This window comes from Calonectris borealis, chromosome 3 (assembly GCF_964195595.1).
Source record: "Calonectris borealis chromosome 3, bCalBor7.hap1.2, whole genome shotgun sequence".
In the NCBI taxonomy this organism is placed as follows: domain Eukaryota; kingdom Metazoa; phylum Chordata; class Aves; order Procellariiformes; family Procellariidae; genus Calonectris; species Calonectris borealis.
In genome coordinates this window covers 549,816-567,449 of record NC_134314.1, presented here as the reverse complement: position 1 = coordinate 567,449, position 17,634 = coordinate 549,816, and the positions used below count along the sequence as shown (strand labels likewise).

Here is a 17,634-nt window from a genome sequence, read left to right as displayed (position 1 = left end):
CCACGACGACGCCGGCCGCGGGCGGGCGCGGGCGCTGCGCGGGCGCTGCGTGGCGGCAGAAAGCGGGGCTTGGGAGTTGCCGTGGTCGCGGGTCGCGCGTGGTCGCGGAGGGCGTGTGTCCGTGCGTTGTGGGTGGGTGCGCGGGTGTGTGGTGTTGCGGGCGCGGGGGTGGGGCATACTTACCTGGCAGGGGAGACACCATGATCAGGCAGGTGGTTTTCCCAGGGTGAGGCTCATCCCCTGCACTCCGGGTGTGCTGACCCCTGCGATTTCCCCAAATGCGGGAAACTCGACTGCATAATTTGTGGTAGTGGGGGACTGCGTTCGCGCTCTCCCCTGGCATTGTGGTTCCAAGAACAGACTATGTGATGCAGCACGTTTATTTCTCCATTGGGGCTGTTTGCGGGACCCCGGTGGCGAGCATGTCCGGGCTCCGCTGCTCGTGCAGGGACAGGCCCCGCGGCGGGCAGGGGCGCGGTACTGGCGGCCGCGGGGTGCCGGGTGGAGGAGGCGGCCACCGAGCGCTGGAGCCGTCGCGTCAGGATCCGGACAAGCTGGGCCCAGGCAGGGAAGTTCCTTTTCGTGCCCATCACCGCTTAGCGCCGGTCCTCGTTTTGAAAAACACGGAACCTCCCCGGCTCCTCCGGCACCGCTGCCTCTCGGCCGTCCTCCGCTCCCCGCCCCGTTCCCGCTGGCCCCGCCGGCGGGGCCGCGGGGGACCGTGGCCGAGCCCTGGGAAGCGCTCCCGATCCTCCTGCATCTTCACGTGGCCAACGCCAAAACCACCTCGCGCCCAGCTCAGCCCCAGCCCCGCCCCGCTCCCCCCCCCCGTGCTCTCTCAGCCCCGCCTCATCTGCCCTTGGAACCACAACGTCAGGGGAGAGCGCGAACGCAGTCCCCCACTACCACAAATTATGCAGTCGAGTTTCCCGCATTTGGGGAAATCGCAGGGGTCAGCACACCCGGAGTGCAGGGGATGAGCCTCGCCCTGGGAAAACCACCTGCCTGATCATGGTGTCTCCCCTGCCAGGTAAGTATGCCCCACCCCCGCGCCCGCAACACCACACACCCGCGCACCCACCCACAACGCACGGACACACGCCCTCCGCGACCACGCGCGACCCGCGACCACGGCAACTCCCAAGCCCCGCTTTCTGCCGCCACGCAGCGCCCGCGCAGCGCCCGCGCCCGCCCGCGGCCGGCGTCGTCGTGGCGCGTGGGTCTCCCATCAGACTCCTCGCGGTGCTCGATCTGCATGGCCCCGCCTCCGCCCGCAAAGCCCCGCCTCTGTCGGATCGGCGCGGCTCTGCCGGCGGCGGCGCGATCTGCATGGCCCCGCCCCTGTCCGGAAGGCCTCGCCCCCAGCGGACCTGCCCGCATCAGTGGGATCTGCATGGCCACGCCCCCCAACAAGGCCCCGCCTCCTGGCTCCTCGGCCGGCAGAGGCGCGATCTGCATGGCCCCGCCCCGCTCTGCGGGCCCCGCCCTTCCCTCCGCCCCGGGCCACCCCCTCCTGGGTCGTGCCGTGCCCCGGCCCGGGGTGGCTGCTCAGACCACACGGACAGTGCCGGGGCGGGCGGGGCGCGGGGCGGGCGACCGAGACGTCCCGGTGGCGGCCGCGCTGCGGGGGGGGCGGGGCCGCTGGGGGGCGGAGCGTTCTGGCCTCGCCCCGGCGGAGGCGGGACCGCGGCTGCCCGCTCACGTGGCGCGGCGGGGCGGGGCGGAGACGTGGCAGCATCCGCGCGGGGCCCGTGTGCGCGGCTGCAGCCAATCGGCGTGGGCGGCGGGCGCATGCGTCCCGCCCCGCCCCGCTCGGCGCCGCCGCCTGCCGTTCCCCGGGGCTCGGCGGCGATGGCGGCGGCGGGCGCGGGCCCGGCCGCGGCGGGCGGCGGGCGCTGGGAGCTGGTGCGCAAGGGCCGGCGGCCCACGGGCGGCCCCGGCAGCCGCCGCGCCCTGGGCGAGGCCAACGCCGGCCGCGCGCTGCCTTTGGCCGGTGAGTGCGGCGGGGTCGCGCGTGGGGCCCGTGGGGCTGGGTGGTCTCGCGCGGGGCGGGTGGCTCGGGCCATGGGGGGCGCTGGGCTCCGGCGCTGCGGGCACAGCGAGGCCGCGGGCGAGCGTCCCCGCGGAGCCCGGGGCTCCCGCTGGCTGCGGGGCCCACCCGCCTCCCCACGCCGGGGCTCGGGTCCGGTTTGCCCGTCGGGCCCGGGGAGCGGCCCCGTGGCCCGGAGCTCCCCACGGAGTGCCCGGCCACCTTCTCGCCTTTCCCGGGTTCCAGCTCCCATCGCTACCTCCGACACCGTCTTCGAGCTGGGCTTCGAGAAGATGCTGAAGAAGCAGAACAAGGAGCAGGTCCCTCCCGCTTCGGCGCCCGAGCAGCCGCACCGGAAGCAGCACGCGGGGAAGAGCGCGAAGAAGCCGTCGGCGAATGACGCCGGCGTCAAGCCCGGCAAATGCCGCTCGCTGGAGGAAGCCCTGAGAGCCGTGAGTGTGCCCGGCCGGGCTGTGCCTCGTGGGCGCCCTGCGGCGCGTGTCTGCGGGCCGCTCGTCCCCAGCCCACCCCGTTCCTGCAGGCCTGAGAGCGCTCCCGACCCGCACTAGCGCAGTGCAGCCGAAGCTCCGGGTGCCGTTGTTCCGCGGTCCCCGCCGAGGCCGGCCGGCGTTCCAGCAGCCTGTGCTCTCCGTCACTTCGGGAGCAAGGGCCTGGGCGCTCGGGGCGTTGGGATGCGGTGCCTGGTTTTGGTTCAGCTTTACCGCACGGGTTCATCGCGCCTCGGGAGGAGGAGGCCGGCTCCCGCGCCCCGGCCCCAGTGTGCCGGGAGACCCCCGGGCTCGTTAACGCATCCCCGCCCTTGCGCAGGGACGAGCGCTCCTGCGCGCCGCTGGCTGCAGCCCAGGGGGGTCGCGTTCGCTGTGGGAGCGGAACAGATGGTGCTCGGTGCTTCGGCGAGCGCCGGGCTGGCCTGGGAGATCTGTCTCGTGCTTGAAACTGTACTGTTGCTGTGGGCAGGAGGCAGAACGGCGGGAGGAGGCTGGAAGAGAATTTCTGGTTTCTTTCTTCACCCACTCCCTGTCTGCTGTCTGGGAGGAATCCTGAGAAAGCGTCACTGGTGAAACCTCCTCCCTGTCTTACCGGCTGCGGTCCCGGGGAGCCCTTTCGGAGCTCGTGCTCCCTGCGTTTCAGAGGAATCTGTAGAACTTGTTTGTCTTCCTCCCGCCTGTTCTTGTGCTGTCTGAGCATGGACGGGTTTTAGAAAGGAACCCCAAATTAACGCTGTGGAGGTAACGTGTCTGCCTGGCAGGGCTCTCCCGCAGCTCTCCCGCCCGTCCAGCTCCTCGCCTTCACCCAAGTGTCACGTCTCGCTCGTGCCCTGAGCGCCTCTGATCAATCCTGCCGCAGGGGCGGGGGTTTCCTGCGCTCCGCTGAGCACGAGCGGCTCTCCTCATCCAGCTTTTGCACACAGAGACAGCTCGGAGCAGAATTAACGTGTGTTATTTCTGTGTGTGTCACGGCAGATATTCCTCAGGGAGAGCGGCCTGGGGCTGAAGCGTGGGTGCCCTGTAACGGCTCTGCACAGCTCAGCAGTGACAAATGCCGCTGTGCGACGGTGGCTCCGCCAGCCTCGCTGACAGCGTCATTTAGTTTTTTGAGGTAGCAGCAGCTATTTTTTTTCTTACTCCTCTTTCCAAAATGGTTGCTGAAATAAACACGCAACAAAAGGTGCCCAGCTCAGGTTTAATAACCTGCTATGGCTCAAATCCACCACGGAGAGAAACGTTAGACTCCGCAAAACGTCGAACAGCTTCGAACAGTCTTGGTGCATCTCCTAAACTCCCTGAAGTGTAGACAGGTATCTGTCCCTGCGAGCTTGCAGATAGTCTGAGTTTAAAGCAGGTGATAAGCATGTGTCATGACCGGTAGCAGAGGAGGAGGAAGGTGCGGGGATGCGAGCTGCTGTCTGTACTCGTGGTTTGTCGGTTGCGGTGGGTAACCAGGTGGGTCTTGGTGATCTTGGCTATTTTCTCCTTCGAGGGCTCTGGGTGCGGAGTTCCCTGACGGTGCTGATACCAGCCAGCCGCGCCGGGGGTGATGCCGGGCTGATCCACACCGAGCCGCAGCCTCGTGCTGTCTCCTGCCTAGAGCGAGCCTTTGACGGTGCCGGCGTGCTCCGCGGCGGTTTGCACGGAGCCAGCTGGTCCCAGGCGATGCTCGCCGCGGGGCACGCGGGAGCGCAGAGCGGCAGAGCCCCGGCTGGCGTGCCGGCGCCCGCGGGAAGGTGGAGCGCGGAGCAAGGAGAACTTCGGCGGGCCCGGCGGCGGCTCCAAAGAGGGAGGAGAGCTCGTTCCTGCGGCTGTGCCGGCGCAGCCCGTCCTTCTGACGTCTCTGTTGGCTCTGGGGCTTTCTGCAGCCCCTTCGGTGCTGGGCGCCTGCAATTCCCCACATGTTGTTATTCCCCGGTAGCAGTCTTTGCTAATCTGAAGAAAATGTGTTTCCAGAACAAAACCAAACGCTGTTTCCAGGCCAGTGCTCCCATTTGCTTTAGTAGGTGGTGGACTGGGGGGGTCCCATGCGGGAAGGGCAGTGTTATCGGGATGAAGGTGGGGAGTGTTTCCCTCCGTGCCCAGCAGCCTCTTAGGAGCTGAAGTTAACTTTCTTCTTTCCATGCTTTTTGACCAGTTCTGCGCGTCCCGGGTTGAATTTGTCTGTCTGCCCCTTCCAGCTCGACTTGGCAGATCTGCAGAAGGAGCTGGATAAAAGCCAGAGCGTGTTCCCCGAGAACCCTTCCGTCTGGGTGAAGGACCTGGCCGGCTATCTCAACTACAAGCTGCAGGCACCCAGGAGCGACCCCCTGCTCAGCCAGCACCCCCACGGTCAGTGGGATTCACCTGCCCCGCTGCGGGGGGGTCTCCACCCTGGAGCTTTGCTCTGGAGCGGCTTTGAGCTCCGCAGAGGTGTGCAGGGCCTGGGGCAGGCGCTCCTCCGCGTGGTCCTTAAAACCATGCGGAGCCGGCGATGGGGCAGCCGGGCGCAGGGAGCGGCGCAGGACGGCACCCGGGAAGAAGCCGCCGAGCGCTCCCCTCCCGCCCCCCCAGGCAACCTTAGAGAATCATTTAGGTTGGAAAAGCCCCTTAAGATCGTCGAGGCCGACCGCCTTGGTCCCAGCAGGAGGACTCGAAGGGGTTCGGTGCCATATGAATCACTTCGGCGCCGTCTTTGCCAGGTTTATTTTGTGCAGGTGTCTTAAGAGTGCAGGTCAGAGGGCAGCTCGCTAAAGGGGCAGTTTTTAGGAAACGGAGCAGACAGGACCAAAACAGTCACAGATGTGAAAGGAGAAAATCTCCTGTTTTCACTTGAGACAAATCGAGTCGAGCCTGTCCCACAGGCTGGGCTTGTTCCCTGCAAATAGAGATGTTTGGGCTTTTCTTTGCTTTTTTTTTTGCTCCCTCCAAACAGTTTTTTTTTCTGTGCCAAAACTGTCTTAGGAAACTTGGTAATGGAAAAGGCACAAGACTGTTCTTTGGTCAACAAATAAAATGGGGATTATTTACTTGATTCTGGATATTGCTATCATTGACTTTCCTTGACTATAAGACAATAAAATTGTCCTCACAGTTGGCAAATTAGAGACTTTCTGTAGTCACCCCTTCTCGGTAAAGACCCATAACTTGTATCCGCTATTGTGGAATTCAGGAATCTGCTCGCAGGTATCCCCGCTCGTTTTTAAGAGGGATATTCTGGCTGGATTTCCCTTCTATGCGTGATCTGTTGGTCTACACTTGCTTTGAGCACTTGTTGCCAGGGGTGGCAATGGGTAAAAGAGCAGAATATCTTCTCAAAACCCCTGTATCTCCTGCAGTATCAACGTTTAACAGAAAGCAATCCTTTGTTGCTGAATTAGATGCATCTAATGTAGAATAACCGAGAAAGAAGTCACTTGTAGACTGTGTGGTGTATGAGGACAGGGCGCTTCTCTGCGACCACCTCGCACGCTGGGCCAGCTTCTCCTCGCAGCTGCAGCTAAAAGTCTCGTAAACTGGCGCTCACTAAACTCTTCCCACTCCTGTCTTGGCTGCAGACTATCCGTACTGCCTCGTGAGCAAGGAGCTGAAGAACATCATCAGATCCCTGCTGGGAAGGTCGTCCAGCGTGCTGGAGCTCTTCTTCGACCACTGTATTTACACCATGCTACAGGAGCTGGACAAAACCCCAGGTGAGACGCGGTCGGCGCAGGTCCGGCGCACCGACGCACCCGTGGTGCTCCGTTAGTGCGGTGGTTCTTCCACAAGGCGGTCTGGTGCTGAGGCTTTCTGACCACGGGGACGCTGCTGCTCCTCGTCGCCTGTTTTAAGAGCTCTTCTGAGCTCCTCCGCGGAGAAGGCGAGGTGGGAAACTCCTTCTGCGCATCCTGCACGCGGTGAGGGGCTGTTCCTGCCCAGGCGGCTCGTTGGCGTGATGCAAAATGCTGCTGCTGGGGCTGCGGGGTTCCAGGCTGGAGGAGCCGGAGCAGGCGTAGCTGGGGGCGAGGTACGAGCCTGGCATGGTGCCGTCAGCGGGAGAATTGCAGAAGGGAGGGTACCTGGTGGAAAATGCCTCTCCGAGGGCTTTCACATTTGCGCTGCCAAAACCAGCACAGGCGCGTGTGGCTGCAGCTTGTAAAACGGGGTCTTTTGTCCTTATGAAACTTGGGAACAGCCGGTTTGTTGCTGCGCTGCAGTAGCGGTGTTTCCTGCGAAGCGAGGGGCCCCGTCGGCTGCCGTGCGGCTGTTTCTGCCCGCTGTGATGCCGAGCGCGCGAACGCCCGGCGGGGTCGCCTGGGTCCTGAACAACGGCGAAGGCTTGCTGCTTGTGTCGGACGCAAACCCCAGCTGCCCCTTTCCGTACCGCCCCTGCCGCGCCGCCAGCCGCTGGTAGCTTTAGCAGCAGCACCCGGGTACCGCCTGTCCCAGGGTTCAGCAGAGCTGCAGGGGGTCGCCGGACGGCGCCTGGGAACCGCAGGGGTCCCCTGAACCCTCCTTCTCTTCTGAACGTGAACAGGGGGGAAACGAGCCCTCGGAAGTTGCCAGACTTGGGGCTGTGACAATGATGGTTACCGTGCCTGCCTGCCGCTGCTTTGGAGCGCAGAGCTGGGCTGTGGGGGCTTTAGGAAGCTGCTGATGGGTTTCCGAGGGGGTCTGCCCTGCTCCCGTGGGCTGGAGCCCTGTAGTGGGGGCAGAGGGCGGGTGGGGGGCAGTGCCAGGGAGGGAGCAGGACCCACGCTGCTGTGGTCGGGCTCGTGCCCGGAGCTCGCTAGGGCAGGTCTGTGCAGAGGGGGTCGTCACCCCCCATTGTCTTCTGGGGGTATCGCAGGGGGAGGGAGGCACTTGAAGCGGCCCGCGGCTGAGAAGTCCCTTCTGTGCTCTGTTTCAGGGGAGTCTTTGCACGGGTACAGGATCTGCATCCAGGCGGTGCTTCTGGACAGGCCCAAAATCGCCACGACGAACCTGGGCAAGGTGAGCTGGATGCCTGGGTTGGCAGGCGCTTTCCGGGTGGATGCAGTAAACCCGGCGGTGCTGCTCTTCCTCCCGCCCCGAGGATCCCCCGGAGCGGCCGGACAATGAGCATCCATTCCCGTTAATTGGCATTCCTTTGGGAGCTGTTGGGGTTGTCCCGCACCCAAAGCCCTTGTGCCTCCCTGTGCTTGTAGCCCACGCAGAGGGACCAGCACCTCCAGTATCTCCCCTCCTCCCCAGATGTGCTGGAGCTGCTGTAAGCACCGGTGTCCCGTGGCGTCTTTTCTTTAAGGACCTTGTCCAAAGCTCGCGCTCCCTCCCGGCCGCATGCTCTGTGCTCTGCCGCGCTCGGAGGGAGTGGGCTGTGCCCACCCTTGGCTGCGCTCGGCGGTCAGGCAGCCGTGGGACAGGAATGAGGATTTCCGGGGTCCTGCTCCTTCCAAGCAAGTGGCCGAGCGGGTGATGGCTGCGGCTCGGTTGCCGTCCAGCACCGCGCGGTGCCGGCAGCTCTGCTTCCCCGGGGCTGGGGTTTGGGGTTCCGCCTGCGCCCAGCTGGCACGGCTCCTGGCCTCGCCTGGTGCTGAGGGTCCCTCCCGGGGGGCCGGGGGCTCTGCCCTGCTCCGGGGGCTGCTCCCTGCCAGGCCGGGCAGCCCAGGGCCTGGTGGAGCCGCCGCGGTCCTGCGGCACCGGCGGCCCCGCGAGGTGATGTGGCTCTGGGCTCGTTTGTGGCGGCGTTGGGGTGGGACGGGCTGAGGCTCTTCTCGATTAACGTGTCTTCGCCTCAGTACTTGGAGGTGCTGCGGTCCCACCAGAACAGGCCAGCGAAATGCCTTACCGTCCTCTGGGCGCTGGGACAGGCCGGGTTCGCGGACCTCCACGAGGGCCTGAAAGGTGAGAGCTGGGGGCGGCGGGCTGGGCGCCCGTCCCCGCCGAGGGGCGGCCCCCGGTCTCCGCTGCCGCTGGTGTTACCGCTCAGGAGCGCGGTCTGCTTCAGAACACGCCGTCCTGCTGCGGAAACGCTGGAGAGGGGCTGCAGCGGGGTGCTGGGGGCGGGGGGGGCAAACGGCTCCGGGGGGACGCCCGGGAGTGCCTGCAGCCGCCGTGGGTGCCTCCCGGTGAGGGCACGCTGGGCCCCTCAGCTGCTCGTTTGGGAGCAGAGTCGTGAAATCAGTTAGGTTGGAAAAGACCCTTAAGAATCATTGAGTCCAACGGAGTGGGGGAGCCCCCCGCGCTGCGGTGGGGCTGCGTCGGGGTTTGCTGCCTGGCGTGTCGCGCGTGACGCTGCTCGCTGGCACCGACCGCTCGTTACGCCTCGTGCGTGGCTTCATTCCTCAGCGTCTGCTGGTCACCACCGCAGGAGGGGAGCGCCTTGTGCCGAAGTGTGTCCGCAGGCGCAGATACTCAGTGTTTAGAGTGGCGGCATTTTAGAGCTGCGTGAAGTGGTTAATTATTTTCGGGGAAGCTGGGGGTGTCGCAGGAAACACATTGCTTACAGAAGGGTGCGTTCAGAGCTCGTGCCCGGCCTCGGCGGCCCCTCTGCAATGATAGAAACTGCCCTTACGGCCTCTCATCTCCGGGGAGCACCTTCCCCCGGCTGGGATGGGGAAATCGCTGGATCCCAGGAGGAACCGTCCTGCCTGGAAAGACGGGGAGCACGCTGCTCTGCCGTTCCTCTGCGAGCAGAGCGGGCGAGGCAGCGCAGCCGCCCTGGAGCCCTTCCCGAGGGATCTGTCCGTCTGTCTGGTCGCCTGCTGGGCATTTTGAGTGAGGAAAGGTGGCGGTGGTTTTGTCCTGGGTTTAAATGTAGCTGTGGTCCTGGCACCCGAGTGTTCCTCTGCTTTTCGGTTGCTGCTTGTGGACCCGAGGAGTGCTGATGGCAGGAGCACGTGGCGCGGCCGGGGAGCGCTCGGTGTCGCCTGGGGCGTGGGGGCGCAGCAGGAGCCCTCCTGCTCCCCAGTCTGACCGCTGCCTCTCTCCCGCAGTGTGGCTCGGTGTCATGCTCCCGGTGCTCGGGATCAAGTCTCTCTCCCCGTACGCCATTGCCTACCTGGACCGTCTGCTGATGTGAGTTACACCTCGCTTTCATCATCGGGGTATCCGCGTTAAGAGGAACGAACGCCTGCCCGGGCTGCGGGGCGTGGTGTGACTGTGTCTGCGCCGAGCTGGTGGGAAAACCTGAGCGTGCGGGTGGGGAGTGCGAGGGAGCGGGTGTGCGCGCCTGCAGAGCCTGCGGCGGTGGGCTTGCCGTGCGGCTTAGTTTGTCCCTGATCTTTGGTGGCTGCATGTTGTGTCGGGTGTCCAGAGAGCAGTCGTGGCACCTCCTGACTACGCCTGGTGCCGTGGCGGCTGCTGGTTCCACTATGGCTCTATAGAAACGCTGGGTTTCAGCACAGGTTTCCTCTCCGCTGCTGCTGGTGCCTTTCCTAAAATGGCAGTGGCAGTGGAGGGGGAGCAGAGCCCTTCCCGGCCGGCCCCGGTGACCTCCCCAAGGCGTGCGAGCAGCTGAGGTGCCCCTCGGCTCCGGCTGGGGCGGCAGTACAGGTGCTGCGGTGCCGCGGCAGCACTGGTGCGAGCCTGCCGGTGCCCGGGCGCCCTGTGCCAGGAACAGGCTTCTCCGGTGCTGGCACGCCTCATCGCCTGCCCAGCGCGCCTGGGAGAGCGGCCGGTGTCTGTGCCCAGAGGGACAGCGCTCCGAGGAGCAGGGTCCCCGTCGCCACCGGCTGCTGCAGTGCAGGGGCGCATTGGGGCTCCCAGCTGCGGCGAGGGGCGCTGGCAGCATCTGCCATCGCAGGCAGATGAATTTGTCCCTGAAAGGGGAAGGGAGGTGGTGTTTGGCTGGGGGTCAGGACAGGCGGCTCTGCTGGCCTTTGCACCGGTTAGGGCAGCTGCCGTCTCCGGTGTTGCCGCCTCGGCGCGGTGTCGGGGAGCTGGGTGTTACTGCGGCAGCTCCAGCACCCAGGTGGAGGAAAGCCTGGTGCCACGCAGCACAGGCAGCTGGTAGCGGGGGAGGTCAGGAGCAGCTTCGTGACGAGCACCGAGGGGCATCCCCTGCCCTCCCAAAGGGTTCGAGAGGTTTTATTTAATTTTTTTTTCCTGCTTCACAATAACAAGAATGTTGCATTTGGTTTTGCCGGAGGACTTTATGGAGATGCATTGAGCCAGACTTCACAGTTCTTCCTGATCTTTCTGAACCTTTATTTAATTAGTTTTCTGTAATCTGGTTTCTCTTCTCTGAGTGCATTTTATTTATTGGCAACCCCAGACACAGGCCTGCCAGACCTCCGTTGTCTGCAGCCTCTCGGCGGGGAAAAGAGCACATGAGCCCTTGTGCCTGACGGCAGCGGCGGGTGCGAACGCCGCCCCTCGCTCCGGTCACTGGAAGGAGCCCCACAAACCCCTTTTTCCTCTGCGCGCTTTGGCAGTGAGGCCGTGGCCGGAGCACGGGAACACCGAGAGCACCAGGGGCCGGGGGGGCTGCCTGGCTGCTGCGGCGCGGGGAGGGGAGGGGGCGGCTGTCCCCATCGGTCCCCTGAGGCGCCTGCCTTGTCCCAGGGGTATGGAGGCAGCTGCCGGCATCTGTCCCGCCTGGCCGGTAGCTGCTGGGACGGGATACGGCCCCTGGAGCCCCGGCGCTGCCTGCTGACGGTGCAGCGTGTCTGTGAGTAGCAGCGAAGGCAGAGAACCGTGGTGGCCAGAAACCGCCGGCGTGTCCCTGAGTGGTGTGTTCAGCTGAAGGGAAGCTGCCGGGGCGAGGGTGGCCCTTCCCTCCTGGGCTGTGTTTGGCCGCCGGCAGGTCTGTCACGGCTCACAGGGTTTCTTTCTGCTGTGCAGGATGCACCCAAACCTGACCAAAGGCTTCGGTATGATCGGACCCAAGGATTTCTTCCCCCTCCTGGACTTTGCCTTCATGCCCAACAACTCCCTGCCACCCAGGTATGCTGGCACCCCCCCAGTACACCCCAGCACGGGCTGCACTCTGGGGCGACTGCTCTCTGCAGCCCCGGTGCCGTCTCCCCTCAGCCTGCAGGAGCAGCTGCGGCGGCTCTACCCTCGCCTGAAGGTGCTGGCGTTTGGCGCGAAGCCGGAGACGGCGCTGCACACCTACTTCCCCTCCTTCCTCTCCCGAGCTACGCCGAGCTGCCCTCCCGGCATGAAAAAAGAGGTGAGCCCTGAGCCGGGGGTGCATGGCCGCCAGCACCGCGGGCAGCCCCACGAGACCCCTGGTCCCAGCGTGTCTCCGCGTGGCTTGGGGCAGCCCTGGTGCGCCAGCGAGGAGGGACGGCCGAGCGGGTCCCGTCCTCCCTGCCCTGCCTGCTGCGGTGGGTGCAGGGCTCTGCCGTCCGCCGGCCCGGCTCCCCGGCACGACCGGGCACTGGCTGCCCCTCGCGCAGGCTCGGCTCCCCCGCGTCAGAGGCTGAGCGGGCAGGCGGGTCGGGCAGGGGCCAGCACGAGTGCGAGGTTGTGGTGGGAGCGTGTCTGGTAAGGGAGGGAGCAGGACCTTCCAGGGAGCAGCGAGCGTCATGTCGGCGCCCAGCCCAGCCGGCCTGCGAGGCACCGGAGGGGGAGCTGGGTTCGGTGGTCCCCAGCTGCCCGGGGAGGGAGGCTTGGGGAGGGCCCGCAGGGCGGCGGCCGGCCAGACACGTGCCATCACAAGGCGAGGACAGCGATCGTGAGCCAGGGTTCCTGCCGCCCGCACCCGGGGTCTGGGAAGGCTGGACCCCCGAGTTGTTTGGTGCCCCAGGAGCTGGCTGGGATGAGAGCAGCGAGCCGGCAGGCTTGGGGGGTGGTCGGCTGTGCCGGCGTACAGCCCGGGGCATGGCATGTGTGATGTGCCAAACCGGGTGACACGCATTGGGCTGGGGACAAGGGTCGGGTGTGATGACCCGCTGTGCTCTCTTCCCAGCTCCTGACCTCCATGAGCCAGTGCCTGAGCCTGGACCCCCTGAGCTTCAGCGTCTGGAGGCAGCTGTACACCAAGCACCTCTCTCAGTCCAGGTCGGTTCGTGCCTGCTGCCTGCCCGCTGCTCTGAGCAGGGCCAGCACCGACCCGCTAGAGTTTAGGAGTGTGTTAAATTGCTTCTCGGGCTCCTGACCGAGCCCTGTGTTCTCTTTCCTCCCATAGTTTGCTTCTGACCCATCTGCTGGAGTCATGGGACAGCAGCAGCAAGAAGGTAGGAGCGAGCTGTGGAAGGGAGGAGTTGCGTGGGGTGGGGAGACAACGTACCTGTGCTGCTGCGGGAGGTCCCTGTACGAGCAGCGTCCTCAGTGTTTCTGCCCTTCCCGTCTCCTCTCCCTCTGCTCCCTCCCGCAGCCCCTGCGGTGCTGGGTTGTGTGGGCGCGCGGCGCTGCCGGCTCGGGGTGCTTGGGGCCGTGACGCAGCTCTTGCTTTCCCCAAGGTGCGTCAGTCGCTGCAGGAAACGGTTCGCTCGTTCAAAGTAACGAACGAGGAGCTGGCAGCGAGAGGGCCCAACAGCGACCAGGATGTGGCCGCCTGCGACGCTGCCTGCAAGGTGAGCCCCGGGCAGGGACGGGATGGGTGGTGCCCGGCGCGTGCCGGCGGCCGGATTTCAGCTCCATGCTGGGGTTGCGGTTGGCCTCTCCGGCCACCGGCACGCGCCGGGCCAGGGGACCCCGCAGCGGCACATCTGCAGGACACGCCGGGGACAGATGGTGCTGGCCCTTGTCCATCCTCCCAGCTGCTCGGCAGATGACACTGGTTTCACTGGGAAGCCGGGGTGGGTGGTGAGAGCAGCCGCGAGCGCAGCAGCGTGCTGCCGGAGGGTGGTGCGGCTGTGTGGGAACCTCCCCGGCCCCGGGAGCCGCGCGGTGACGGGGCCTTGTCCTCCCGCCTGCCCAGGAGCTGCTGCGCAAGATGAAGGGCCAGGGCTTCCCCTGGTCGCGGCTGCTGCTCGTCCTCCTGGTTTTCACGGCCGGCTTCCTCCTGCATGACGTCCGGACACACGGCTCCTTCCAGGGTGAGGCAGCGGCTCTGCTCGTGGCTCTGTGTGATGTGGAGAAACGTCCCTGGGGAGCAATAACCTCGCCATTCTCCTGAGTGAAGCCCCTCCACACCACTGCCTTCACCCGGAGCCTGTGCTGCTGGCTGCCCTTGGGCAGCGTGGCCCCATCGGTCTGTCTTTCGTGGGGGGCTGTGTTGGGCCAGACATTCTCGGCAGGTTGTGCAGACAGACCCCCTGCCTGTCCCCTCTCGGGAGGCTTTTCCCTGGGGCTGCCCGAACCAGGTTTCCTCTCTGCTCGGGAGTTTTTGTCCCATCTCAGACCATTTTCCAAGACGCTTTGCAGAGCAGCTCGGGCTGTGCATCCCCCGAGAGAGGCTTTGGGGACAGACTGAGTGTGCAGCTCCTGCAGACCAGGCCGAAGGGTTGCTCAGGGAATGGCTCTTGTCTCTTCCAGCCTCCTTTTCTGCTCACCTGCTTCGTTCCTCTGGCGTCCTGCCGGCCTCGCAGCAAGCCTGGCAGAAGGTCTCCCACTGCTGCCTCGAAGGGTACAGGTCAGTGGCACCGGCGCCGGGCAGCAGCGTGCATGTCTGGCTGGGCGTGATGCTGCTCACGCAGCACAAAGTGATCTCTGGCGGGAGCCTTTTCTGCTGGGGAAGTGTTCCCAGCTCTGCCTGGAAGTGCTTTCAGCTCGGCTCTTGAGTTCTCCTCTTCCCTTGGCCTGTGGCAGCAGCTCCGGGTACCGTGTGCCCCTGCGGCTCCGGTGGTGCCGGGGCAGCCAGCACTGCCCTCAGCCGGCGCTCACTCTCTTCCAGGTGGCTGGAGCGGAGCCTGCCCGTCTACGGCTCCCAGGCAGCGGCCGTCCTGCAGCCGCAGCTGGAGCTGCTCTGGGCGAAGAGCGGCGAGGCGGCCCTGTACGCGTCCCAGCAGTGCTCCTCCCTGCTCTCCTGGATCCACGACAGCCTGCCCTGGTTCATTGAGTGGGTAAGAAGGATGTCGCAGCTGCTGGAAGCCATGAAGAATGCCGGCGTGGCCGCAGCCCGCAGGAGCTTGTGAGACTGAAGAGCCCGTGTCGGGGGCTTCTGCCAGGCAGCAACGCCGAGGGCAGGAGGTGGGGGGAGAGGCCCGAAGGAGGGAGGCGACGTCTCTGTTGCTGCGAGCCCACTGGCGCTGGTAGGGAGAGGAAGGCGCCGCAGCTGGTCTCTGATGCCGTTCCTCCCGCTGCCGTGGCTGCGGCTACCGCAGCGCCTGAGCTGCTGGCAGTGACTGTGTCGGGTCTGAAAGGGAGAGGTCTCAAAGATAACTCACTAGTTTCCTGAAAATCAGCAGTTTGGTGGAAAAGGGGTGACTTTAGCATCCCACAGAGCAAGCAGCGTGCGTCCCATGTCTCTGCTGTTTGGTGTTTGCTGTGCGCGAGCCAAGCGGCGAGCGCAGGGGGGGCTTGGTGATGTCGGACCACGGGAGGAGGGAGGGGGCGTGATGCCTGGCGGGTTGTGGGACAGCCTGATTTGGCAGAGCCTCCTTCACGGTAACCAGGACACCGGGCTCCCGCTGCGGGGGAGGTTGGTGTTAAACCCGCGCCTCTCTCTGCCCCTGCAGCTCCAGTCCCGGGTCCCGGAGTCCCTGCTGCACTTTGCCGAGTGCGTCAGAGAGCTGCTGCTCTTCCTGGTGCGGAGCTGCCTGCTGCCGCTGCTGGAGTGTGTGGCCGCAGTGCTCGAGCGGGGCTGGAAGCACTGGGTGGACTCCTGCAAGTGAGCATCCCTGCCGTCCTCGAGCCCCCGCGCCGCGGGCTGCGGTCGGGCTCTGCTCCCCCCCGGGTGCTGTCCGGCGCCGGCTCTGTCCCGTGGCTGCGGGGCAGCCGGTCCCTCGGTACGGCAGCAGGGTCTCTCCCTGTCCTGGCTGGGCATGGCTCCTGGTCCTGCTCTGGCAGAGGGGCTGGAGGTGGCACCGTGGCTGGTGTCACTGACCAGCGGTGCCGCAGAGCTCGCACCCCAGATAAAGGCCGCGTTTGCCCTCTGGGGTCTGCCCCCCGCAGCCACCCCCAGCTCTGCACCCGATAAAGGCCGGGTGTGCTTGCCCCCATCCCCGACCCCTGCGGGACCACCTGTGGGTGTCTGAGCTGAGCGTCGCCCCCTGCCGCCGTGGGGAGGAGGGACGCAGCCGGGCGACGCTGGCCTGGGCCTGCTCTCACCGCAGAACCGGCTCCGTCCTCCCTCCTGCCCTCTGCCAGGAGGCGACGGACGAGGGGGCCAGAGCTGGGGTTCCTGGGCAGGGCCGTTCAAAGGCGCTTTGGGGCCTATTTCTGCAGCACTTGGGGGTTCACAGACGGATTTGGGGCGTCGGGGCGATGCCGGAGGGGGACTGCCATTACCCAGCTGCTGGCCAGCTTGCTTAGCCGCTTCCCTGGCACCTCCTGACCGGAGCCCCGTGGGCACGCGCTGCCCGGGGGGGGCTGGGCCCTGCCGCCCCTGCGCCGCCTGCCCTGGCTCTGCGCGAGAGCTGGGCTGAGCTGGGGCGGGGGGCTGGCGGCCCCCGTGCTCCCCTGCGGCCGTGTCCCTGCAGCGGGCACCGCTGCCTGCCCCCGCGGCTCCTGGGTCCCTAGCGCTGCCCTGCCCGCCCCGCAGCCGGCGGGTGCCCTGCCTGAAACCTCTTCTCCTCGCTTTTCCAGCGGAGAAGTGTCGTGGGACTGCGTCAGAGAGCGCCTGACCAGCTTTACCTATTCTTCTTGGATTTATCTGCAAAACACAACCATAGCCGTCAAAAACTGGGCCCTGGCTATGATTTCGGGACGCTGACCTGCTGCCCGAGGAGGGGGACGCGCTCCTGCTGTCTCCTGCTGTTCCGGCCACCGAGGGGCGTCTCCCGTGCACCCTGCACTGGCCGGGACGGAGCTGCCGGGAAGAAGGGACGGGGACTTTGGGCTGAAATCGGGGCTTTTGGGGTTTTTTTCTTTCCTGGGAAACAAGCCCAGGTGTTCCGCACCCTGTGGCTTGGCTTTGGCTTTCCCTGCCCCGCCGACCCCCTCTGCGGCTAACGGGGCGAGTGATCCCTCGGAGCCAGGCGTGGGTGAGGCCCGCGCGTCCCCCCCGCCCCCCACACCCCCCCACCCCCCGGGTCGATGAACAGGACTGATTTTTTTTTTCCTTTCCATGCGTGCACGCGTGTGTTCCTCAGCGCAGCGCCCTGGGGGGCTCTGCGGGGGGCACCGACTGCCGCACTCAGCCGCTGCTCACCCCCCCGCGGGGCTGCGTGGGAGGCGCTGCGCCCCTGCGCGAGTGTGCGCGTACGTGTGTGCATGTACGTGTCCTCACGTACAGGTGTATGCGAGTGTGTGCACACGTGTCTGTGTCCGTGTAGGGGTGTGCACACCTGTGTGCGTGCATATACATGTGTACATGCCTGTCTATAGATGTGTGTGCGCATGTGTGCATATGGATGTGTTCTTACGCACATGCATGTATGTGCATGTGCATGTACATGTGTTTAGAGGTGTTTGCATGTGTGCATATACGTGTGTTCTTATGTACAGATGTGCATATGTGTGTGTATAGTGTGTGCATACATGTCTGCATATGCATGTGTTATGTATATGTCTGCATATACATGTGTGTATGAATGTATGTGTGTATATATAGACCTGTGTGCACATGTGTGTGCATATGTGTATATGCACACATATACATGTGTGTGTGCATGTACATGTGTTTAGAGGTGTGTGTATACATGGTTGCATATGCACGTGCTTTTATGTACGTGTGCATATGCATGTGTGTATGAATATATATAGCCGTGTGTGCATGTATGTGTGCATACATGTGTGCATATACGTGTGTTCTTACGTACAGCTGTGCATAAGTGTGTGTGCGCACATGTATGTGTACGTGTGTGTGTATAGTGTGTGCATACATGTCTGCATATACATGTGTTATGTGCATGCATATGTGTGTATGAATGTATGTGTGTATGTATAGACCTGCGTGCGTGTGCATTACGTGTGTTTCGAGGTGTGTGCACGTGGTTGCACATGCATGTGCGTATGAGTGTGTGTAGCCGCGTGCACTGTACGTCTCCGCCTATACGCGCGTTCCGTGCCCGCGCGCACCTGCGTGCCAAAAGGGCGTGGCCAAGGGCAGGCGTGGCCAGCAGGGGGCGTGGCGCAGGAGGGGCACGCGCGGCGCCACCGCCCGTT

At 64.9% G+C, this 17,634-nt stretch overlaps 1 protein-coding gene and 2 non-coding genes across 3 annotated transcripts; 2 read left to right on the top strand and 1 right to left on the bottom strand.

Annotated features, from left to right (window-relative positions):
- Positions 1–175: 175 nt before the first annotated feature.
- LOC142081505 (U1 spliceosomal RNA) lies at positions 176–339 on the top strand. Its single transcript, XR_012673368.1, has one exon. It is a non-coding gene; the product is annotated as a U1 spliceosomal RNA (small nuclear RNA).
- Positions 340–874: 535 nt separating this feature from the next.
- Positions 875–1,038, bottom strand: LOC142081499 (U1 spliceosomal RNA). The gene has a single exon (XR_012673363.1). It is a non-coding gene; the product is annotated as a U1 spliceosomal RNA (small nuclear RNA).
- A 753-nt stretch (positions 1,039–1,791) lies between these two features.
- Positions 1,792–16,593, top strand: TMEM214 (transmembrane protein 214). The gene is made up of 17 exons (XM_075144724.1): positions 1,792–1,993; positions 2,276–2,481; positions 4,719–4,869; positions 6,075–6,209; positions 7,406–7,488; positions 8,274–8,379; positions 9,471–9,552; positions 11,320–11,421; positions 11,509–11,650; positions 12,392–12,483; positions 12,611–12,659; positions 12,885–12,998; positions 13,346–13,463; positions 13,903–13,999; positions 14,261–14,429; positions 15,045–15,196; positions 16,114–16,593. The coding sequence occupies exons 1-17, from the start codon at positions 1,792–1,794 to the stop codon at positions 16,238–16,240; spliced, it is 2,127 nt and encodes a 708-aa protein (XP_075000825.1). The 3' UTR covers positions 16,241–16,593.
- The last annotated feature ends 1,041 nt before the right edge of the window (positions 16,594–17,634 follow it).

Coding starts and splice junctions, on each gene's coding strand:
- TMEM214 (XM_075144724.1), top strand. CDS start 1,792: ATGCGTCCCGCCCCGCCCCGCTCGGCGCCGCCGCCTGCCGTTCCCCGG. Junction 1,994..2,275: donor CCGCGCGCTGCCTTTGGCCG/GTGAGTGCGGCG, acceptor CCCGGGTTCCAG/CTCCCATCGCTACCTCCGAC. Junction 7,489..8,273: donor CCACGACGAACCTGGGCAAG/GTGAGCTGGATG, acceptor TCTTCGCCTCAG/TACTTGGAGGTGCTGCGGTC.